This window comes from Netta rufina, assembly GCF_964035555.1.
Source record: "Netta rufina genome assembly, chromosome: 3".
Lineage (NCBI taxonomy): Eukaryota > Metazoa > Chordata > Aves > Anseriformes > Anatidae > Netta > Netta rufina.
In genome coordinates, this window is record NC_140125.1 from 53,835,155 (window position 1) to 53,860,556 (window position 25,402).

Consider the following 25,402-nt stretch of genomic DNA (forward strand, 5'->3'; position numbering starts at 1 on the left):
GATCCTCAAATTGGAGTGTTTAGACTAGCCTTGCTAAAAGGCATGAGCTTGCCCATGATGTTGAACTGTGGTCAGTATGGATTCGTATGGATTAGAAGAGATTGAACAGAATGGTTTTCACCTTGAAAGTTACCTTCCTACCTTCCTATAACTTTCATACATATCTACATGAGATGTGGATGATGGTTAGAATCATTCTGAGGTTGCTGATGAAATCATGCACTTTCTGTGCAGAGTGGTAATTTAGGCTTACTGCTTTAAATGTGACAACTGCACATCTGCAAAAGTAGTTGCTGGTGAACGAGCATATTCATTTGTTCCTTCAAAAATGAGTTTGCCATCACAAAAGACCTGTGCACAGTTACATGTTTGGGAGCTTTGTTACTAAACACTTGTGAAATTGTTTGCTTTCCTTCATGTTATTTTCAAGGGATTATTAATGCTAGAAGGTGAAATAGGTCGCTGTTCCTATAACATACAGGAGTGGGCTTTGTTACAGCTTCAAAACAGTTTTGAAACCATGTGGAGAGGTGAATGTATTTCTGTAAACGTAACAGCTTCTGGAAGTAAACATGGCTGGAGCCGTTCTGTCAGAAAATAGAAACTATGGATGATGTGTCATGGAAAAATTCCTGAGCATGCTTCAGCAAATTGGTCAGACAAGCAGAAGTATAGCCATCTTCTCTATATGTAAATCTCATGAGAATGAACTTGATTTTCTAGATGGAAAAGAAGCTTACTTAGTCTACTTGAAGCAGAATAATCCATTTCTTTATCTTTTCCCACTGTGATTCTCTAATCCACTTTTAGTCTAAGTGTTAGCAGTATTAGGAAATATTTTCACAATGTCATTAAAGGATTGTTGTCAGCACTGGGCTATAGAGTCAATTCCCTGCAGTGCTGCCTCTCCTCCTGGCCTTGAGAATTGCATCCTTGTTTGTTAAGGCATTGAACAGAAGAGTGGAAGGTGTCTGACCCAAGGCTAATTGATAACCTGGGAGACAAAGTGTTGGGAAAGCTCCGGATGGCCTTTCCATGATTTTTTCCTACTTTTTGATTAGTTGCTGCACTGTCATAAGTGGCTGTCATCACCTTATGCTTTTTATCCTGTTTAAAAACAAAGTGAGCATTATGAGCCATTTGTTTTCACCCTTGAGATGTTGATACTCTTAGAGAGTTTGCTATGAATCCCAGTCTAGGTTATCTAACTAGGTCGCTAAGTCCCAGAGGGAAGTATTGTCTAGAGAGACGTGCCCTTCTGGAATTGTATTGAGCAATGTAGGTTTCTTGTTCAGTGTGGTACTTGTTGTGCACCCTTTTCTGAAAATAGCACACACTAACTCTTGTATAGGCACCTTTTGTACCTAACTGCAGAGTGAGAATCCACTCAGATAGCTGTATATGACTACAGGCAAGTCTCTTTGGAGGTATTGGCCTGAGCTGAAAGACAATAGTGTGTAAAATACGGTATTCTGTCCATTTCTGAAATATTAGATGTAAAGGAACTGAGATTAGTTGCTGCTTATATAGATTTTAGGATTTACAGAAATGCTGATTACAAAGTAAAAATGTGTTCTATGTTTTCTGCAATCTTAAAAGCATTTTTCTCTCATTTTTTTTCCATTTTCTGTTAGGGATTTGGAAATCTTCCCATCTGCATGGCAAAAACTCACCTATCCCTCTCCCATCAGCCTGAGAGGAAGGGTGTTCCCACTGGTTTCATTTTACCAATTAGTGATGTGCGAGCCAGTATTGGAGCTGGATTCATCTACCCTCTGGTAGGAACGGTGAGTGTAGAGCGTTCAACTTGATTACTCCCCTACTTCTGATCTGACTTGATAGGGAAGTGCATTTCCCCTTTGTCACTAAAAATGTATAGAACCAGGTGAGTCCTCATTTTTTTAATAATAATTTTATCCTCCCCTGTTGTGTAGCTCTACGTTGATAAGAAAAGAGAATTAGGAAAACATAATATACAAAAGCTCTGACTACAGGGTCTGAGACAATGACTCTTCCCATTGTTCCTGTTTCTGATGTTTTTGAGTCTGAGGTACATAGGCACCCTAATCCTGAAAAAAAAAAAAAAAATATATATATATATATATATATATATATATATACACATATCTGTTACCTTTGATTATTCAATTTGCAGCCTTTAAATAACTGTACTTGATCTTGGTATATTCTATGTTGGAAGGAACCCACAAGGATCATTGAGTCCAACTCCTGGCTATACACACGACCACACAAAAATCAAACTATGTCGGAGAGCACTGACCAAATGCTTCCTGAACACTGTCAGGCGTGGTGCCATGACCACTGCCCTGGGGAGCCTGTCCCAGTGCCCGACCACCCTCTGGGTGCAGAGCCTTTCCCTAACCCCCAGCCTGACCCTCCCCTGTCCCAGCTCCATGCTGTTCCCTCAGGTCCTGTCGCTGTCCCCAGAGAGCAGAGCTCAGCGCCTGCCCCTCCGCTCCCCTCGTGAGGGAGCTGCAGGTCGCCATGAGGCCTCCCCTCAGCCTCCTCTGCTCAGGGCTGAACAAACCAAGGGATCTCAGCTGCTCCTCATACGTCTTGCCCTGTAGACCCTTCACCATCTTCATATTCCACCTTTGGATACTCTAATAGTTTTACATACTGCTTAATTATGGCACCCAAAACTGCACAAAATACTTGAAGTGAGGCCATGCCAGTGCAGAGTAGAGCAGGACAGTCACTTCCCTCAACCAGCTAGCAACGCTGTGCTTGATGCACCCCAGGACATATTTGGCCCTTTTGGCTGTCAGGGCACACTGATAACTCATGTTTATTTTGCCATCGAGCAGAGCCCCCCCAGATCCCTTTCCACGTGGCGTCTCTCCAGTCTCTCATCCCCCAGTCTGTATGTATAGCCAGGGTTGTCCTGTCCCAGGTGCAGAACCTGGCACTTGCTCTTGTTAAATTTCGTAGTCAGTGATTGACAGCACTCTGATCTATCAAAACATCTCTGCAAGGCCTCTCTACCCTCGAGGGAGTCAGCAGCTCCTCCTAATCTAGTATCATTTGCAAACTTACTTAGTATACCTTCTAGTCCTGCATCTAAGTCATTTCTGAAAATGTTAAAGAAAATTGGCCCCAAAATGGAGCCCTATGGAACCCCATTATTGACTGGCTGTCAGTCTGATGTAAGCCCATTTACCCTTTGAGCTCAACCTGTCAACCAATTGTTTGACTGTTTTATTACACATTTGTGTAGCTGTGTGTTAGTTGTTTTGTCCAGAAGGATACTGTGAGAGGCGGTGTTGAAAGCTTTGCTAAAAATAAAAATTAAAAAATCTCATCAACCGGCTTCCCTGTATCTTCCCTAGGAAGATGGTATTGTAAATGTTACATCTTTCTTCCATAGCATATATAGATGAAAGGATTTATGTTGGGAAAAAGTGTTTGATTAAAAGAATGCTTTTCAGTAGGATCTGATGAGCCCAATCCATTCCCAGCTATTAGGAGTCTCTCTGCCTGTTCTTTAAAACTAGTGCGAAAGGCGTTGGTTTGTAACTGCAGTAGTAGCACTTTCTTTCTCCTTTTTAGAGATGTAAACAATGGGGTATTAAAAATGGCAATTATCCATTTTTTCTAACTGTTCCTTTAAAGTATGGACTTCAGATTAGGAAGCTCCTACTATTTTGTCCTCCGACATGGCTTATGAAAGTATCTGAGAAGTTACTGCTCGTGCCCTTTGCTAACCATGCACATCTTATTTCAAACAATAGTTGAACTGCATCTGACATCTTAGAGTATGAATTATTACTTTATATGTAGCTGATTCATGGGATGGTCCTAGAGAAGGGATGCAAAAGCTATTGCATTTCCGGATAAGAGTCCTCTCCCAATGTTATCTCATCTTCCCAGAGCACGGCCTGATTTCCTTGTGTAGCAGTACACTTAGGAAAGGCTGAAAGTTTCTAATCTATTGTTTTGAATTCCCTCTGAAACAATCAAGTGTTTGAAACAAGGAAGGAAGTACTTTCTGACCAGGAGAGTTCCTGGAGTTCAGGAAACTGTGTCACTTTAACTCACTGGACATGGGGATGTGCTTTCCTTCTGTGTGACTACATGATGAGAATCCACTAGAAGTCCAGCACAGCTGTGTGTTTAAATTGTGTAAGACTCAATCACTGGTGACAGAATACAGTTTGTCAGAAGTTCTAGTATCTCCTTCATGGCCTAGATTCAAGATTGAACTGGAAATTGTGTGTCATAAAGTTGTGAGAAGGAGTAAATATGAAGAATGGGCAGCAACTGCTTCAAATCCATGAGGGAGCTATTCTGTAGGATGTTGGAGTGAAATGTTCTTGGGCTAAGCTTTCTGAATGAGTCACACTGCCCTCCTCAACACAAACTAACTGTGGTTCAGCCTCGTAAATCTATATGAACTGTCCATAGGAGCAGTATAGACCAAATGATTTCAAGGCATACCTCACATCTTTGGTTTGCCACCTAGAACCAAAAATATGGTTCTTATGAAGGACATTTTATACGTACATATAAATATGATTTCCAGCTGAAGGAAATTTTAAAAAATATGTCCAAGTTAGTTATCCTGACTTTAGTGAGAGGTAGTATAGCCATGGATCTTTTCCCACACCAGGAACAGGGTAGATAGTATATTTTTAGAATTATGTGTTTTAGAAGAGTTTTTAGGGTAAGGTGCTGTATAGACATAAGATCCCCAAGAGGTAAAAAACTAAGTAGACAGCAAGTGATCATTAATTACTTGGAATATACTGCTAATGATAAGGAATGTGGGACAGAACATTCCTTGGAACTATTACAGTTGCTACAAATCTGAATGAATATGAATATGTTCCTAACACCTTTGTGATACAATTCTTTCTCTATAATTAAAAGTATGGGAAGAGGTCCACTTGTCACCTTTCAGAATTGATGCTTGTGATTTTCAGGAAACATACTCTTGTAATAGGAAAGTGCTCTCAAAAGTAGGATTCTATTTTGTCAGCTCAGGATTTTGTTTGTGTGTATTACTGTCGACAGTTAAGTTTTAAGACTTAATAGGAATTCCAAGAAGGAATATTTTTCATGTAAGGTTACTATACTGAGAGTCTTCCTTTGCAAGTTCTTTCACTAATAAAGCTATCTGAAAATGTCTACAGCAACAAAGTAGAAAAAATGACAGAAATCCTGGTGACAGCATATGGTGAAAGCATCCAGTCATGACAGTGGGGGTAGATCTTTTTATAGAAATATATATATATATATATTTTTTTCCCTTTCATTATTTGCAGGATAATTGTGTTAGTGGAAAAGTATCCTTAATAGCTAAGCTGCTTGGAGTCTTTATATCTGAGGTCTTTCTGATGGCACAACACATACTATTGGGCGATGTGTCTGTTAAAGTTGTAATGGTAATTCTGATGCTAATTAAAAGTTGAACTCCATTTTCATAGCATGTTTTTCCTGGATAAGCTCCTCTCATTCTAACCTGTCAGAACTTATCAGTGGTAAAGTAGATCGTTAGAAATCTGCTCCAGTTGAATTGGGAGGAGCATTAAAACAGAAGTGTTAAGTACTGCTGAAAAATAAGCTATCTGCAGTAACTAGCATTTGTAGTTTAGTCTCGTCATTAGCATGTGTAAATTAATTAGATTTGTATTTTTCCTAGAACTGTCAGACTTTGTTTTGTTTTTTTTTAACTAAATATTTAGTGCGTTGTCTTCATATTCTCTAAGTAATATTTGTTTTGTATTATAGTTGGCTCTGGTTCCCTTTCAGCATGGAAGTCTTTCCAGGAAAAATGAGCTGAACCTTATCAGAGGAAATCAGCAGTGAAACAAGAGGTGCATTTAATTAACACTGGCACAGCTTTTATCCGAGTTCTCTGTGACCCTGACCGAGGGGGCTACATCACTCTCACAGGTGGACTGTTGACATCATTGCTTGGCTCAACACAGTGATGGCAGGAAGGCTGCTGGAGTACATGTAGGAAACCAGTGAGGTCATTCACTAGCAATGCTTGGGTGGAGAATTACTACATTTTTGTAGTATGTGTGTTTCTCCCCACCCCCACACATTGCACTTTGGTACTTTCTCACATTCAGTCACGTTTCCGTTGTTCTCTTCCGAGTGATGTGCAGGAATGCAAGCTGGTCTTAGAAGTAAAACTCGCCTTCTTTCGCATTTCTGAAGTGACATTTAGCAAATCACCAGTGCAAATAATTTAGCTTTATTTGATTCACAGTGAGATTTTAAAATACGTACTAGCCTCTTCCAGAGATGCACTTCTGTTTTAATGGCTTAAAATCACAGACAAGTTCCCAGTGAAGGAGTCTTTGGAGCCACACCAGCTCCCAAAATCTTCTAGTGAACTGATGTCCTTCAGATACCAATGTTTCTGAAGAAAGGATAGTCTTTTACAGAAATATTATTTTTTATTTCTCCCCATAAAGAAAGCACTTCAAGTCTCTGGAACCCCTTCTGAAACTATACCCTTTGGGAAGTAATTCCTGGGACAAAACAGAGGGGTTTTAAATCAGTTTATGGGAATGATGAAGCCCTAATTCACTGGTGGATGAGAGCCAAGACTGTCCTGCTAAAATATTACCTGAATATTGTGAGGGGGGAGAGACCCTTTTGTGAATACATTGAGAAGGAAAATATTGTTCCCCATTGAATGAATTTCTTCCTTTATAGTGGTTAAGAGCTTAAGAGGTATATGTGTTTTGAAGGTGTCCTTTGAACACAAGCTGGAGTCCAGTCCCACCGAAGGGAAATTAAAGTTTTCCAGTGGTACATGAGGCCTGAGCTGTCTCCAAGTTGTCACCGTGTCACTCTCTCAGGCTCTCCAATGAGATAGCTGAATAATTATTGGTGGTTTGCCTGCCTCTTCCTGACAATCTGCATAACATAGGGTGATTCTTCAAAAACAGGAGAGTTGTGAGATTTATATCTGCCTTGTAAAGCATTTGGCTTATAGTACATTTTTATATGGTTTTCAAGGGGGTAGTGCCCTATTCAGCATTCTGACCTCTCCGAGTCCAAGTATTTTCCTGGTGATGCGGCATTTGCACCTGTCTGTAGTGTTGCATTGTTGCTGTATTATAGCAGTGCTCAAAAGCCAGCTGTAAAAAATACTAGCAGCCCTTAGACTTTGCAGGCCGGTTTTGAGATAACTGTAACAAAAGTGGAAGAAGTAACAGGAAAGAAAAGTTAAACTCAGATGGGAAACATAGGTTAGCAATTGTGTAGGTCTCAATTGAAAAGTACTAGCACGAATAGAAAAGCCTGTGGGCTCTTCTATTAGGTGATATGCCTTTGCATTCATTATGGTAGGTGTAATTCCTCCTGGGGAAGAGGAGGAGGGGTCTTCTGAATTACACAAGGCGCATCATTCTGAACAGTGGCCAGGCGTGCACATGTGGAAATACTGAATGATGTTACGCTTGGTGGAAGGCTGATGAATTATTCAGGGTAGGGGTGGCAGGGCAAGGGGTGAGCACACAAATAAGATCAGTGGCGAAAAGTCAAGGTGAGAACAGTCAACATAAGTTCAGTATATTTAAAAGCCAGAGGCTGAGAGATGGATAGTACAGCAGCAGCAAATCTACCCATGTTACTTGCATGATGTGGTTGTGGCTGTATTGGGTTGGCCAGAAAGGATCACTGTAGATGAGGCAAAAATAGGCCCAAGTGAATGATTTAGCTGAAGGGACAAGGGAAGGGTTGTAGATTATAATCAAAAGAGCTATGTGGCAGCCTCTGAAAACATCCTGTGTGTATGGACCAAGAGACAGTTAAGAGTGAAGGATGATCATGGCCCTTTGTAGTCAGAAGATGGGAACAGAAGATGGGAGAGGATTGGAAGGGTGAGGTTGGCTAGAGAGGGAAAGAAGTTAAATTGAGCGTTACACCAATGGGAGGAGATACCTGTGAAATGACATGAAGATGCATCTTGGACATATATGGAGAACTGGAAAAGGGCTCTCTGAGGAAGAAAGACTTGAAGATATTCCAAAAATATTATCTGAAACAATGACATGATCTAAGATCCGTCCAGGAAGAAGTCATCGAAGTAACTGGGGGACGTAGTTACAGGAGAGTAGTGACATGCCTCCCTGATGACTAACAAAGAACAAACAGTAGAGTTTAGCTGGTTTTAAAAATGTATTATCATCTCTGTAACTTTTGAAAGGCAAGACACTTAAATTCTGTGTAGTTCATGCTTCTCTTGACTGCTCTTTTTGTTTCCTACTATGCATTACTGAACCTACAGTGTAATGTAGTGCAATGTATTACCTTTTCTGATTGAAAGACTGGATCCCGTTGCTGGTCCTACTGGCAAAATTAAATTACGGCTTTATCGCAGCTTCCTTCACACTAGCCAGCATTCAGCACACTGAAGTGCCAGCATTTGTAAAGTTAGCAGAACTGACGAACTTTTTGTTTTGGTTTTAGTTGAGAAGGAAACCAAAATGTTGTGTAGGCATGTATATTATTTCAGCAAACTGAATAGTTGGAGGAGGGCTTGTTGTTTTGGGACAGAATGAAACCATCAGACAAAATACCACAGAATAAAATACAGCCCATGATTTGGTAAGCTATTTAGTACTTAGAGTAGATGAAATTTTTCTAAGTACAGCCTCCACTACAATTCACAACTATTGTAATTCTTTGTATTCAGTATCCATATATATTTTTCAACCTTACAATACTTTAAGCCTTGTCAGAGGAGAATTTTATTATGCAAATGTTTAAACTTGGCTCTATAAACTTGAAAATTAACTTTTTAGTAGCAAGAATGACCTCTATCAATGATGTTTCCTTTGCTATCTTTTTCAAAGGTATTTTCAAGTATATCCCTACAAATGTAAAACTGTGTTCAAGCTTTTGGACTTAATAAGCGTGTGGTACTGTTAACTTAAACTAGTTTATTTGAATAGGTTCCTTAAAACAGACACTTATTTACACATAAGGAAAGTGAGTTTCATGTTTCACCACAGCCTGAAAGTGATACCCTGAATTCAGAAGGGCTCTGAAATTTCATTTTTATAGCCTCTCATCCCTTGATATGGTGATTTTACCTAGCCTCCTTTGTTTTGCATCTAAAGGGGTGAAGGACTCAGTCAGCCATGCTGTTCAGTGGGAGGTACAGCAGATCAGAGTTGTTGGACAGGATTTTCTTAAACCAGTCTGTGTAGATCTGAAGTACAGTAGCAGTTGTTTTCAGTTAAGATTAGCTCAATTGACACGTCAGCTCAGGCAGTATTGATTCCTTCATCAAAGGTAGTGCCTGGCTAGTGTGGACAAGTTTAAGTGACGCCGGAGCAAAGACAACTCATTATGCTCTGAAACAGTTTTCTTCAACATGGTAGTTAATGTCTTGCCCTTATCAGACCTGTGAAGCAGTATGTAATGAACTCAGCACAGCTGTCTTAAGGTTGCAGATGGCATTAGTGAAGCAAATAAAATTAGAATCACCTGTGCCACGCATGCAGCCAAAGGGGGCACCTCTGTGAAGGCAGTTTGCTCGAGGCCATCAGAAACTCTGGGAATCATTAAGATCCTTACTGTTTGTTCCAGTAAGACCTAACTATGAGCATGATCATGTATTCTGTTTCATTCCCTTTGTCTCTGCTTTACAGTCTGTGAATCCAGGTGAGAATGGATAAAACCGCATCATTTAAGAAACGAAAAATATCAAGAGACTGATATTCTATATGGAGATAGGGCTTCTTTGAATAACATATATTAGCTTATTTGCATAGGCTTGCTATTAATTGTACTTCCCAGTTAAAAGGGGAAAACACAGTTTGGATGGAAAGCAGCAGAAATTTTGGACCACTACCTAGATTTTACATAAAATTTCAGACATGAAACAGAGAACTTGTGTTGGAAATATAGGCAAGTGTAAGTCTGAGCAATTTGTGGCTGCCTTGCTAGGTAAAGCAGGAAGCGGGTGGCCAAAGTATGTAGCTCGTGGCAGCTTCTCCATGGTGCTTCTCCATGGAGAGCAGCCTTGCCTACTCTCCCTGATCCTAGCGTATGGCACTGGCTGTGCTGGTGAGCATGCCTGTTTTGTACTTGTGCCAATTCAGAGGGAGTAAATGGCTTTGATTAAGACTCAAATCATAGAATGGCTTGGGTAGGAAGGGACCTTAAAGTCATCTAGTTCCAACCCCCCTGCCATAGGCAGGAATGCCACCCACTAGATCAGGTTGCCCAGGGCCCCATCCAGCCTGGTCTTAAATGTTTCCAGGGATAGGGCATTCACAACCTCTCTAGGCAACCTGTTCCAGTGCCTCACTGCCCTCTGAGTGAAGAATTTCCTCCTAAACTCTAATTTAAATCTCTCCTCTTTTAGTTTAAAACCATTCCCCATCATCCTCTCATTATCCAATTGACCAAAGAATTGTTCTTCATATTTTTATAAGTCTCCTTCAAATACTGGAAGGCTGAAATGAGGTCCCCCTGGAGCTTTCTCTTCTGTAGGCTGAACAGCCCCAGCTCTCTCAGCCTTTCTACGTAGGAGAGGTGCTCCACCCCCTTGATCATCTTTATGGCCCTCCTCTGGGAGGACTTCATTCAGTTAATCAGCCTTGTACGTGTCTGCTTCAATCAAATGTGAAGAGCTCAAAAATCAGTTTATCATCTTAAAACAGCAGTGTTAAGGGTTACTACTTTAGTTATGATACCTGTGCAGAAGATGTGCTGCGGTGGGCACTGGAGAGGGCAGCCAGATATTTACTTCTCCCATTCATGATATTTTAGATGCTGTGCTGCATGAAGAGGTTGATGCTGCCAAACCCCTTTGATGCTGCCAGACCCAGGGGTCACTAAGCCTTTAGGGTGGGTGGCTGCTGCTCAGTGTTGCTGTTGTCACTTGCAGCTTTCTGCTGTTCCACCATGCAGGGATGAAATGAAATTATGTTTCATGCTCCCTATTTGTTGTTGTTGTTGTTGTGGCCTGATTGGCCTCTTCAGTTGAATAAATCAATTTCTGAAAAGGTGCCTCATAGTTAAGGCTGGAAATTTTGAGATTCAGCTATTCGCTATGGAAGCAATAGTTACCTTTTTAAACCTGCCAACATGCAGGGGTTTTTTTTTTTTTTTAGAGGCCATCTCATTCTCCCTTAAAGAAAACATTGGCCCTTCAACATTTTTCCAGATACATTTTTTCAAATGGTAATTTGTAGATTTAGAAAGTATTGATTCTGTGGTAAGCAGGAAAAAAAAAAAAATAAAGACCTTAAAGCTTTGGTCAAATAACTGAAATTCTTCCAGACTGCCCAGTAAGACAAATTATCGAGCAGATGTAGATGGATGTGTATTTGAGTTTGGCAACTTACTGTTATTGCAACTCTAAAAGTGATTTAAGACTAATAGCAGGAACCTAGCTGGAGGCTGCAAGTCTGTGACTGAACAGTTTTATTGAGTTCTGGATAAATAAGGTGAAAGATGGTTTGAACTTAATAATGTTCCCAGTAACTTGCTTTCTTTCATTAAATTGTGAAATATAGGATGAATAGTGTGCTAATTAACAATAAAGAGGACTGAATATTTCTGCCTACTAGTCAAGGGATTATCCTTGTTAAAACAGGAAATGGTCTCTGATTTCCTGTTCTAAAGTATTTTGTTCATAAACTTTACATGAAAATGTGAGGTTAAAAATAGGTTATACTTTCACAGAGTAAAATATAAATCTATTACTAGTTAAAAATAGCTTATACAGGGAAGGAAGGACATTTTCCAAATTCTTTTATTTTGAAGTAAATAAATCCTGCACATACTTCACAAAATAGTATTTTATTGGGAAATAAGGAAGTCAAGCTTCTCTAATTTATTACATTGTGACATAGTCTTTATAGAAGTTACACTGCTCAACATTTATATAATATCGCTTCTTATTAACAGTTTGCAAGACAAGCAAAATTTTGACACAGTTTTTAAAATAAATAACTGAGAGAAGCAAATATTAAGGTCCCCTGACAAATCAGGGGCAGGACCATGACTAAAATTCATGATTTCCTGGCCTGCAAAATTGTGAGATGCATACATCTAAGAATGTGAAGAAAAGTTCAGGGTGTTGCCATCAGAGTGGGCTGACCTACATTCTGTGGACTGAAAGAAATCCATGCTGCTACTCCTCCTCTACTCCACCCATCCACCCCAAAATCCTAAAGTATTTCCTGATGTCTTCTTCATGTGTCCTTAAGAAAAATGAAAGTAAAAATCTTGGCACACTGTATTTCACTTTTGATAAGCAGTGATGGGTTTTCTTTGAAAGGGCCAATCTTTCTTCACTTCCTGAGGCAGAGGAATGTCATGAATTGAGCCTTACCTTTTGACCAGAACTGAGGAGAGGGTTGTGTAAAACCAGCTTGATGCTGTGCTAGAAGCTTATAGATCACAAGATATCTCCCAGACCGAGAAGTCCATTAAAACAAGTATTCTTGGCATGTTACAACAGCGACCCGCAGGCTTCAGCAGATGCTGCATTTCTGGTATTTGGAGAGACTACTTGGTGCTGCCCTGTGACTGTCATCTGTCTTCTCCTGTCTGCTCTTCCTAGGATGGATGGCGTGTTGGTGAACATAACTTACCAGATGATGGTTTTGTTGTGTGTTTTTTTTTGTTTGTAAGGCTCATATTCTTGTGTGCATGAGGAAATTCTATTCCCCAATAGAAGTAATAGTGCAGTAGTTGATAGTTTCCTGTGTCTGAGAGTGAAATCCTGGTATAGACACCCTGTCAATTGCCCAGAACAGTGAATTTCCTCTCTTGCACACTTTTCTCCATGGTGGAAATGTCTGCCAGCTTACCCATTTTCTCCATATCATTTTTTCCTCACATTTTTGATGATAAGAATATATTAAGTTTCACATTAAGTTTAAGCCTCTCCAGTAACATGCCTGTTCCACGCAGCTATGGGAAAACTCTCCTGAGCGCTTCCTTCTCTTTTATGTTGTCAAAGCAAAGAACGTGATTTCTTAGTCTGAAGGTGGACTTGTAAGAAACAGAGCTTTTCGTGGGCCTTTGAGGAAAAAATAAGATCAAGTCTGAGCTAATTTAAGACAGGTAAGGCAAGAAATAACTTTGTCTCTCCTCACCATTTACTTACTGCAATTGCATACAAAAAAGTATCACTTGAAGCATCTTAACAACTCCAGTAAAACATCTTGAGTGCTGCATGTGATGCAGCAGCTGCATTATGACATATTTTCCTCATAGAGGAAAATAATATCAATAATTAGTTCCCAGAACTACAACAGCCTCAGCATGGAAAGGCCTAGGCTGACATGGAACCAACCAAAGCCACGGTCTGTCTGTTTTCATAGAATCATTCCAGTTGGAAAAGACCCATAAGATCATCAAGTCCAACCACCACCTAACACTACCAAGCCCACCACTTAACAGTGTCCATAAGCGCCCCATCCACACATCTCTCAAATACCTGTTTTTGCATCTGCAGGGGTGTTGTGTAAGACCCAAGGGCACGTAGGAAAGACCCATCCTTTCATTCCAACAGTCCTAGGGGTGACGTGCAGTGCGCTGGGTAGTGGCATGGCCTGGGACAGCTGCAAGGAATGGGAGTGAGGTACGGGAACAAGATGTGCAGATGTTCACTTCTGTAGCATAGCCATGCTCATTGAAATATTTTAATCTCTTACTTCTGTAACTATCCGGTGGGCTATAATTCCATGTTAACTTTACCAATGCTTGTTTCTTTACACTTTAATGCTTGGCAGCTGGACTTTTGGCTTTTGCATGAAGTCATGTAAAAAGGCCTAATGTAAATGCAAACATCGTCTTTAACTGTTTTCACGTTTTTAGTAATGTTTTTTTTAATAACATGTCAAAGTTTGGAGGTAGTGGTAGGGTAAGTGGTTTCTCTTCAGGGACTTGGGATTTTCTGAAGGTAAAATCCTATAATTGCATGATATTTTAGACTGGAGCGTCTGACCACAGCATCTTTCTTTAATAACAGAGTTTCTTTAGGCAACATAAGGAGCTGGGCTTCAGCCTTAATAAGAAAAGGTAGAGACACAAAGAGCTTCAGAAATAGCCAGTCAATCATATATAGGAATGTTGCAAATGGAAAGAAAATATTTGAAAAATTCTGAAGATCTATGCATGCTGTCCTACTTAAAGCTTGCCACTGCTCTGAAGATTTGAGGCTAACCTTAACCTCAGAGTACCCACTTTCAGGAAAATTAGTGAGAATTAGGTAATCGGGTCATGGTTTCTTTTTCTGCACAGCTGCCCTAAATTCATCAGGAGCTGTTCTTTTTGTTGCTTTTACAGACTTATACTTAATTTTTTGGAGACCAAGTGTATGTATCAGCAATTTAAAATAGATGTTGGGTCCAAATCAACTGGTTCTTGTTTCAACAAATATAGAAAATAACAAAGTTTAATATAAAGTTAAGCAACATAAAATAACATACTGTTTTTAATCATTGTTTAGCAAACAACCCATCAACTATTAAATGGGCTCAGGATTGTGATAGTCACAGAAACATCATTTATATTCATTATAATCTCAGAAAACCTTCTGATTCTTACAAAGGTGGCAAAGCTCTTTTATACAGTAAACTATCTGGCAAGCTAACACCCAGCAATGCTGAATATTAGGTGTGTTTTGAGATAGCCTCTTAGTTTTCAGTGTTGCAATCAAGCATACCATGAATGAGAACAGCAGAGGAATGCAGGTAATGTGTTTGCCATTTAGTAAATCATCAGTAAACTCTAATGCTGAGGTAATCTGTTTTTGTTCCTTGCTCAATAAAGCCAATCAGTAGACTGTGGCCAGAAGAGCTGCGACAGTTTGTCACCTGTAGAAACCTGTTGTACTTTTTTTAGTCTTTTTTAAGCTTCATTTAGACAAGTGAAAATAAATCTCCTGATGTCATTTTACTCTTCATTTATCTTTTTCAAAAACCCACCTGAAATTCAACAGGGCTTGAATTTCATGCTCAGCTCCTGATTTTCAGCCTGCTGCCAGTAGCCAGGCTGCTGCTGGTGAGCTGTCCCCAGGGAGGTCCCTGCTGGAACCTCGGAGGTGCTTCACAGAAGTACTGTGCTGACTCTTGGTGGTCTTAATTAAACTTCTTGAGAAATGCTGGTAAGATTATGTAAGAAAACCTTGTATTATGCTTTTTTTCCTTTGGGTCTGAGCTCTGGCAATACTGTACATATCAGAGTATAGCAAAACTTGCAGTGCTCAGAAATGAAGTGTTAATCTGGGAGTTTGTCAAGGAAGCTGTACAGCACATGAATGTAGAGCTGTGACTTTTACCTCTCTTTGATCCAGGAAATAAGCCAAAATACAGGAACCTGTGTTTACTATGCCAGAAAAAATGCTGGTGGACTTGGTTATCTTGCATTTACAAGTTGGAGCGCCGTTTCGTGGTTGCAGTGGAGTTCCCTTGCAAGCAGCTCTGGGCTTCGTGCAGCCGGTGCTTGTTCCAAAGGGTGTCCTGCAGCTTTTTTCTCATTTTGCAAATCATGCTTTTGGCCCAAGGCCAATTTCTGGTTTCAAGAGTGTTGCTACTTTGCAGGACATGTGCCTGTTTGAAAGAAGTGCTTTCACAGAGCTGCTGCTTTCCTGGCTTTTTACTGGTTTGTAACTGCCCGCACAAATCCAGCCCTCACAGAGCATTCAATTTCTTGTACGTGCTATGTAAGTAGTCCAGAAGAAATGTCTATGCTATATGGTTCAGTTGCTGCTCACTGACCAGCATTTTGCATGGTACAACTTTAATGCTGAAATTGCTTAAGAATTTCTCTATATTTATGTTGAAAGGCAACATCCCAACCATCAGTTTGTAAACAGTTGGCTCGATTCATGATGTTATTACTGGAGGTGAATGGAGCAGTTGTCATTTGATGTAAGAATTTCCTTGTAAGTACAGGGAGATGTAAAATGCAAGAATGGTTCTGTTGCAAGAAGGATACTTTTAGCTTGATCATTAGGTGTTTGTGGCGAATCTCACTGTAACTGAGCAAGAGAGGTTTCTGCTGACTGTTGTCAGTTTTAAAAATCATAATTTAGTTGTTTATCTCCATTTTTGTTTGCATTATGGACTGCATTGAAATTGCATGCACCTATTTAACTGTTGCATTAAACCATGCATTGTTTGTCTTAGTTCTGTATAATTGTATTATGCTTTGCAAGAAATTGATACATTTCCATAGGTGACCATCATGTTAGTGGCCCTACACCCACCCACCCCTTGAAACTGTTTTGGCAGCCAGAGGCAGTCCTAAGTTTGATACCTTGGACATAAAGTACTGAATGTGTTCAGTTTTGGAAGCAGAAAAACTGGCAAAGGATAGGGAAAAAACCCTTCTATCATTCTAATACAGAAATCAGAGCATGCGTTCTGCTAAGGAGAAACGGTTTTGTTTTCCACTCAGGATATACACAAGAATAAATTGCGATTTAAGGGTGTCTTATTTATTTAAAGGTGTTGGGGGGGAAATCCAGCTATGTTGTTGGCACCATAAAACCTCACATTTTATGGACACAAAATGGAAAAGCAGATTAAGGTATATATTAGAAATAGAATGTGTAACTTACAACTTTGGGTATCCAGCCAAGAGGAAGTTGTATGTTAAAAAAATAATAATAAAAAAAGAGAAGCTCACATATGCTCTTATGGGGATTTCTTCTGGAAGAAAGACACGCATCCAAGTGCAGAGCTTTTCTGTGTGGTCAAAATGAGCAAGCCAGTAGGTTGTCCTGAGATCATTAAAAGCATCTACGTGTCCCCAAGTGCCTGACTTGTCTGTGTGCAAGTGCAGAAGCACGCATACCCCAAAAGCATGTGTGCAGTTGCCTCCTTTCCTGTGCCCCCGCAGCCCTGCAGAGGAGGCTTCCTGGCCCCGTCACTGTGTTGTCCAAACCCACGTTGTACTTCCAGGCTATGAAGTGTTACATCCTTTTGCATTAGGGTCACTGTGTTTTGTTCTCCCAGGCTTGCCAAGAAGGACAGAGGGTGGGGAGGGATGTTGGTTAGAGGGCTTCTGGCTGCTTCCACCGGGGAGCGAGCCAGGGAATGTACTGAATGGAAGGTGTGTTCCTAGTGCTGCTTGCCTGAGCAGCAAGCAGCTCTTCTGCCCCGAGTCCCTTCTCAGAAAGCACTGAACTCTTCCTGATCTTCTGCTCCCTGCCCTAGCCCTCCTTCAAATCTTGTCTTACTGTTTATGGGCTGATGCTGCTGACTCTCTATTAATATCAGGCATAATCTCTAGAACCTGTGGCAGCCTGCAGCGTTAGATTTGTGCCAGATTGGATACCTGGAAAGCATCATCTACCCTTCCCACAGAATGAGCTGCAGGTTCTCCTCTTGTTAACGTTTTGCTTTTTTTTTTTTTTTTTTTAATAAAATGTTCTTCCAGTAAACCTACTTTGTTTCATGACGAACAACCCAAAAGAAAGTGAAAAGGCAGTTTGTGTGATGCCTCAAGGAATTTATTAAGGGTAGATTAGGAGGAAAAGGCTGAGAAACACAATAGCATGCGTTTGCTGTAATTGTAGAATGAATGTCTTCATTCAAACCTTTTAACCGAAGTGTGAAGATCTCTTCTATAGGCCAATGCCGTGAGTGGTTGTGTTGTATTAGTGTGTGGTTTTGTTTGAGGTATAATCACCTAGAAGATCATGTTAAACTGAAATTGGAATTCTTATTTCTGAAATTAAGAGAAACCATCAGACACTCAGAGGAAAACAGTCTGAGTCTGTCCTCATCTGATGTGGTGATTAGGTCTGCATTATTAACTGGAGGAGTAGCTATGTGGTCAGTATAATAGAAATAAAAAGTCATTGGGAAGCTTTGAAAGGTACTTTGTGTTAGCTTTGCTCCATTTACAAAATGTTGTTTATGCCCAGAGAAGCTGTGGAAGCCCCATCCCTGGAGGTGTTCAATGCCAGGCTGGATGTGGTTTTGAGCAACCTGGGCTGGTGGGAGGTATCCCTGCCCATGGCAGGGGGTTGGAAGTAGGTGGTCTTTAAGCCCATCCAACCCAAACCATTCTGTGGTTCGACGTCTTAAATAACTCTAATGCAACTTACTGTAGTGAGGATTTCAGAAGATAAACCTGCTGAGGAAATACTTAAAGTAGGGGCTATAGGAGGGTTGTTTTCTTACAAACGACAAACAACTGCAGGAGCTGTTGTAATCCAACAGCAAAATAGCACATCCCAAAGGGCTGCTGTAGTTTTATGGAAAACAAGTCAAGATTTAAATGATTTTTTTTAATTTTTTTTTTTAATAAAATGGGGAGGAATGCCTTTATTTAAGGTAAATGCATCTTGAACCCATCCTTTTCTATTTCATGTATTTTGTGATGTACTCAAGCCCAAACCATCCACTGTGAGATGTTTTCATGAGCAACATTTCAGAGAGGAACAGAACAATTCCCTGCACCAGAGTATTTCATGAAAATCAGGCTAAGAGTCAGATAGAAGCAGGTAGGGAAGTAGGGTAGAATAATAAGCCAACATTGATCGCTGCTACGGGCAGTACAAGATGTTTGACACCAGTGTTGAGCATCAATGCCAACAACTGATGCTAAGTGCTGGTACCTCTAAATAACAAGCTATATTAAACTTAAGTGCAGTGCATATCTGATAACTAGATGTGAGGCTGAAAAAAACATACTGAAACTAATTTTTGTAGATGATTTGTCAGCAGAATTAAGAACTTAAGAACTTTCACTGACTGCTTTTCAGTGCAATCTCTTTTCATTTGAAATGGGTGGGATTCAGGAGCATTAAATGTGTCAAAACTGTTAATTATGTTTGGTTAGGCTTCTAGAAGAAGCTGTAGAAGGACTGGACTTCCAACTGTTAAAATTGTTTTTTAAATCTGTAGAAATAATGGAAGAAAACTGTTTCGTAAAATGAAAAAAAGGAAATGAGGTGTAAATATTTCTGCCTTTTCACTGCATCTGAAGAGTGTTATTTTCATTGCACATTTTTAACATATAAATTGCATGGAATAAAAAATTAACTTCAATTAAAATCTGGCTTTGACTGCAGTGGCATATTGATTTCCAATTCCATGGAGAATGGGATTTAAGATGGATGTGATAAATTCTTAATAAGTAGTTCATTATTGCTCTTTGAAACACGTATTTCTCAGAAAACCTCAGCATCTTAATATTCCTTTTCTTTACTATTCCTTTCCTTGTTTGCTTTGGCTATTTAGACTTTAAGATCTTTGAAATAGAAACTCTCCCTAGTTCACATGTACCAAGGCAGAATTGTTCCCAAAGCTGAGGCCATTGGGATGGATATTGCTTGTACCATATCAAAGATAATCATTCTCAGGCCTCTGAGAGCACTGTGTAATGTCATTACCACTGCTTCATTATTTCCATCTTTTAAGCAGTTGTCTTTGGAGGTCATGTCCCTCCATTCTAGGCAATTTGCTGGTGACATATTCTGCCTTTCATGCGTCTCCCTTGGTTCTCCAGTCCCACTCATTCTCCCTCTTCTAACACTTCTGTCTTCTCCCCATACTGTTTTCCTAACTGTCCTTTAGAGAAGAAATAATTTTTAGAGATAGGGGGAATAAAGTTGCAACAGTGCAGCAAATATTTATGTAAAACCAGGAAGGGAAGGTAACTATTTTAAAATAAAGTTACTTTCAGTTGCTCTGGCTGTCATTGCCATCTATTCCCAAGCACAAGGGCGCACCTGTTCAGGTCACCTCCAGCATTCGGGTATCAAGACTTGGTACTTGGACGGTACAGCATGCAGTGGCAAACCCTTTGGCAGCTGACAGACAGCAAGGAGGATCATTGGCCTCTCCATCCCATCGGCCTCTGAGAGTCACTGGGATTCACAGCCTTTAGTCCTTTCTCCTGCTGTGAAGGGGCTTGTATTTACTTACACATTTTGTGTATCATTCCACTTATGGTATATTATTTTCTAACCTGTCTTCAGAGTTCTGTTCTTAATGCCTCTTTTCTTCTAGCTTCTAGACTGTCAATGTTTTTAATTCATCTTTATATTAATAATTTTGCTTTACCTCCCCAGTAATCAAAATTGGTAATGGTTTTCCAAGCAATATCTTTTCTCCTGAAATATATTTTTGTATCCATTTGAATGTCACTTATGTACTTAGCCATTTTTCGTATTTTTCTTGCATTCTCTCTGGATTAAGATTCTTATTGGAATATAATGCATTTAGCCTGTAGTCAGAAACTGGATGTTTACTGAAATTTTCAGACTCAATTACCTAATTGTAAAAGTGCATGTTGATTTCTTAGTGTGCCTATGTATGCCTAGAGGCATTCATGAAATATAAATAAGGTACACTGTAAATAACTCTACAGTAAAAGGACTGATTTATTTTCATACTTCAAGTAGTTTATTTAACTTATATCACAAGTTACTTCATGTGCCTTTATATAAAGTGTATGAAAAGTTTATTGAGGTGGCTGTGCATTAATTGGTATCTACTGTCAGTGGGCAGAAAACCAAGATGGTATGCAGTACAAGATGGTATGCAGTAGATGTTTACTGCGCTATGGATATCCTTGGCAACTCCCAAATGTACTCTTCAAGATCAATTTGCAATGCCATCCTTCCCATTTGATACGGTATCATCTAATATATTTGCAGTAATATGCCATATCTTACATAATGCTTTTCATCTGTAAGTTTCTTAAGCGTTGCAGAGGAGATGCAAGTAAGACACAATCCCTACGCTGCAGATGAGAAGGAAACTGTCCGTCACAAACAAGAACTGGGAAATGACACGAGTTTCCTGGATGTCAGGCAGGTGCTGCAAGCAGTGGTGTGTTCAGCCCAGGGCATGGTTTGAGCGACAGCACAAGCTGAGTTTTGAAATCCTTTGAGATGTTGAAGCGTGTTGTATTTATTGAATAACATTTCCTTAAACATAGTGCCAGATTAGCACATCCCTTCCATTTAGCCTCCGGCATGTTAACTGACAGATGCCACGAATGTGAAGATATTAGGAAGTTGCTGACCTGAACGTGTGTTCAACTTCAGTCTTACCACATCAGAGGAACATTTGCTGGTCTCTAGTGAGCTTCCACAGTACACCTGCCCATTAGGAGCAGCGAAGCTCCTGGGCTCCAGTAGGACCAGCTGCTTGCCTGTGGGTTAGAAGAGCTTCCTCCTTGGCTGTGCAGTAGTCTGGCACCACAAGTGTGCATACACACACGTGAAAGGTGTGCACATACCTTTGCTCAGCAGCAGCCCATCACCTTCAGGCTGTAGTTCTCCCCTTCCAGAGGGCAGATGGACTTGGGGCCTCAGGGCAGTGTGGAGGCTTAAGTAAGGAGCAGGACAGAGAGCAAAGAGAAATGCAGAGTTGTGCTTATTTCTGCACTGAGTATTTGCTCTTCAGTGTGGGTTTTCCATCTGTTTATGTAAATACTTATCACTCTATCCTGCCTGCTCCCTGCTGTTCACATGGTCTTAAATATTGAAGCAATAGGATGGTTCTTAGGTGTTTTATCCACTTATTTTTAATAAAATAATACAAAATTCTGATAACCAGAATCAAGCAATCCTGTAGCAGTAGGAAACCCTTAAATTGTTTGTGATTTGATGTTTAGCTACTTGATTGCAACTGTTAGGTTGGATCTGTCAGGCTTTTAACAAAATTGAAAACAAAGTCTTTTCCAGACACAAATTCTTAATAGTATTTGAATAATTTGTTTTGCTTTCGTCTTGAGTACTGGTCCTATGATGTGCCTTCCAGGTCAAGCTGCTGCAAAGTCTGTTCTTGAAGTAGTTCATGAAATATTGCTACGCTGCAGATGGTGCGTTAGGGCATAGTAATGCTCAATGTTTTAGTTGGAAGTACCACCTCTGACCACTTGCTGTTTCTTTAGTAAAAACTAGCTCTTAATCAGGTCTGCACTTTGTCTTTTGTAGACTATTCTTTATGCATTAGCACAAGATAGGGGTGGCTACTGGTCAACCATGGATGTAATGGCTCAGAATATCTGTCCTTATCTCTTGGCTGAAATAAAAGTTTTTTGTAATTTTTCATTTGGACCTTTCCATTTGCACCTTTCCCCACACTAGCTACAAAGTATTTTTAGGAGGTAGTTTCTCTTTTTTGGGTAAATCTTAATAGCATTTACTTGAATCAAAAACCCTCCAAAAATATGCTTAGGGGGCTTTGCCCTGCACTGGTGACTCAGTGGAGAACAGTGCCTGTGTGAGGAGATGTGGATATAGCCAAGTACTGGTTTCGAGCACCAGAACGAGAGACATTTCCTAACTGACTGCAGCTGCTTTAACAGCAAGACTATAGAGAAGTATGAAGTCCATAGAAAAACAGGTAAACTGAGATGTGTATGTTGCATAATGTTAGTTAAAGAAAATTTTGTGCCCAGTTGTTTTCAGAGCTAATTAAATAAGCCTGAAACCTTCTGACAATAGGTGAGGTATTCCTTTATTAATTCCAAATAGGAATTTTGTTTGGCAACTTGATTAGAATTTCAGCAAACCACAGGTGCCAGTGAAGCTTGCTGTTTTAATAATCTACCCATATTTCATTGCACATTGACAGTTTTCTTTCTGCCAAAGCACCTATCAGCTCATGCTACTAATCCATTTTAGTGCTAGAAATGTTTGGAAAGCTTTGATTTATAGTAAGGACTTGCCCTTCCTCCTAAGATAACTGTCTTGTGTTTGCTGCCTTCATGACTATCCATTTAATACTCGTTCATGTTCAGTTTCATTTCAGAACAGGAGGGTTTTGAGATATGTAAAGTGATGAGTCTTTTCTTCTAGGGAGGATGCCTTCTGGAGAAAGTTAACATAGAAAGAAAAAGCATACGTTTGGTAGTGTATGTCAGTGATTGAAAAAGACCAGTCACTGTTCCCTGACTTCAACATCAGGATAATTCGATTGGGTTACACAGGTGATATTTTTCTGGTGTATTGCCTCCATTTTGAGCTTGGCACTGTATCGCTAAAGAATGTGCTCTTTTCTAATGGAAAAGGGGGAGTAGAGGAAAATCCAGAGTTTTGCTGTGGTGAGCACATTGAGTTCACAGCAGGTTTGCAAGCTTTGCAAATTGCCGTGTTGGTTTGTCTTATGGACCAAGTCACAAATACATAGCATACTATAAATCAGAAAATGGTTTTAATAGATTGCTGTTTGAAAACTTGGGTCAGGTAGCAAAAGTCAGAGTGCCACCAGTGTCTTCTCTTGTAACAAGTTGCTTTCACAGGTTAATGGGGACAAACTGGTATAAAGCAATGTCCGTTGCTGATACACGTGCAGAAATCTAAGATGTTTATACTGAGTAAGGAAACAGATGCTCAGGTGATGGTAGTAAAGAAGATGCAACTAGCAGCTTCAGTACAAGCTGCTGAGGGTTTCTGTGTGCATACGGCTTATTAGTCCATCCTGAAATCTCTTGTCGCATCTTCGTGGCTGCTGCTGCACCTGTTATATTGAAGCTCACACTTGTATGCCTGCTGTGCCATCGGACATGAGGTACGTCCTCACATTTGCTGCGTAGGTCTGTCTTGTACCCTTTTAGTGCAGTTTTAGAATTATCTGTTTTGCTGAATCAAGGCCTTTGGCAATGACCTTGATCTTTTTTTTTTCCCTACCTGATATCTAATGTCTTATACTTTTCTCATGCTCTGTGTAAGATTTGACCACCTTTTAAATGCAAACTTTGCTTTTATGCAAGCCTTATTTTTTTAGGAGAGTTTAATCTGTCTTTTGTGCTGTATTTAAGATTAATGTTTACAATGTTGCTGGCATTAACTTGCAAGTTTAGGCTGGTCGATGAAAGTAATTGCTCCTGCTCCATTTCAGAGCATGCAGGAGACTTTATTTAAAGGGTGCATTGCAGCCCCACCCATTTCCTACTTGGAAATAAAACCAGATCCAAGCCCTGTTATTGGTACCAAAGCAAAGGACTGTGCTTGTCGTCCATACAAGCTTTCTTTTCTAATAAATGAATGTGACATTTTCTCTTTCCTTATGGACTGGAGATCACTGCATTGAAGATAAATGTTACCTAGATCAGCAAGCACAACACTACTATCTGTCTTCCTTGCAAGATAACTGTTTGTTAGCCTTCCAAAGAATGTGTGGTGACTAGCCAGGCAGCAAGCAAATGCAGTTTCATACACCTGTTTGCCAGATGTTACACAGCTGTGCACAAACTGCTGCTGCTGAGCCTATAGTGAGTGCTACGGGACAACTGATGCAGGGAAAGTATGTGGATTCTTCTCTTGGGATGGGCTGAAATGACAGTAAAGGAGACAAAGCTGCCAATTGAAGGAATTGCAGAGCACAGTCAAGAACCAAACCTTTTGGCAGTGTTTGTTTGGGGGATATAGCTGACATTGAGAGGTAGGAAGATTTCCTCTGGTGGCTTCAGAGCTACAGTGTTTTACAGGGAACCTCTGTCCAGTGAAATTTAAGCAGGAATTGCTGAAGTTTGATTCAGTAAGGTATAGGTGAACTGACTTTGGTAATGAGATGCACAGAGTGAAGTTTTACTATGTTAGGTAGGAACTAGGGGCTAAAAAAGTCCTACGACTTTTAAGGACAGTTGGATCCATCCAAATGTTGCAAAGCTTTGAAAGTCTTTGGATGAATGAACTGTTTTATTGTGTTGTGTTTTTTTTTTTTTTTCCCCTGAAATTGACCTTTTCATTTTTTTAGTTCTTAAAACTACTGCCAGTTTGACTGTCCTATCACCACAATCCCAGTCCGTTTTCTTTCATTATGACTCCCATGATCATCCTTGTTCTCCTATACAAAATAGCATAAAGCACTGTTGTGAAGCTCATGATATTTTCTGAGGAAGTGGATTGTTTTTGCTATTGTGTAATCTGTTATTTACTCTGCAGCAACGTGCTGCTTTGTATAGCAAAATAGAAGTGCCGGGAACTGATACGTGGTGTTTCTGGCCAAATCTCGGTGTAGTTGCAGCTGGATTCTCTGTCATGCCTTTAAAGAGAGGAAGGGGGATATCACACTGCTCTGGGAAGGGGGCCAAGGCATGAAAATGAAAGCGGGCAGACATATGTGCCTTCATGGGGAGAACAAGGAAAGGGGAGTGGCCCTGAGGTCTGCATGGGAGTAGACATATTTGGGGACTTCAGAAGTCAAATCAAATTTTGGACGGTTACCCAAAGTCTAGTCACTGACACAATTTGAATATATGTGGTTAAGGTGGTAGTTTCAGGAATTTGTTTTCCAGGTCAGGAAATCACGAACAATGTTTTCTTCTCTGCTTCTCTACTTGGCTTTCTAGCCCATAGAGAGGGGCTACAAAAGATACGATGTGAAAAATGCATAAATAAGAATTATAGCCACTATAATCTAACTTGATTTTGAAATTTGGAATTGAAGAAAAATGATGTCAAACAATGCCATCA

At 40.1% G+C, this 25,402-nt stretch overlaps 1 protein-coding gene across 2 annotated transcripts in view; it reads left to right on the forward strand.

Moving 5' to 3' along the window:
* MTHFD1L (methylenetetrahydrofolate dehydrogenase (NADP+ dependent) 1 like) overlaps window positions 1-25,402 on the forward strand; it is a 149,392-nt gene that overhangs the window by 99,559 nt on the left and 24,431 nt on the right. For both annotated transcript variants that reach the window (XM_084284268.1, XM_084284269.1), the window contains exon 26: window positions 1,635-1,787. In XM_084284268.1, coding sequence (XP_084140394.1) covers window positions 1,635-1,787 — 153 coding nt within the window. The remainder of the gene's footprint in view (window positions 1-1,634; window positions 1,788-25,402) is intronic.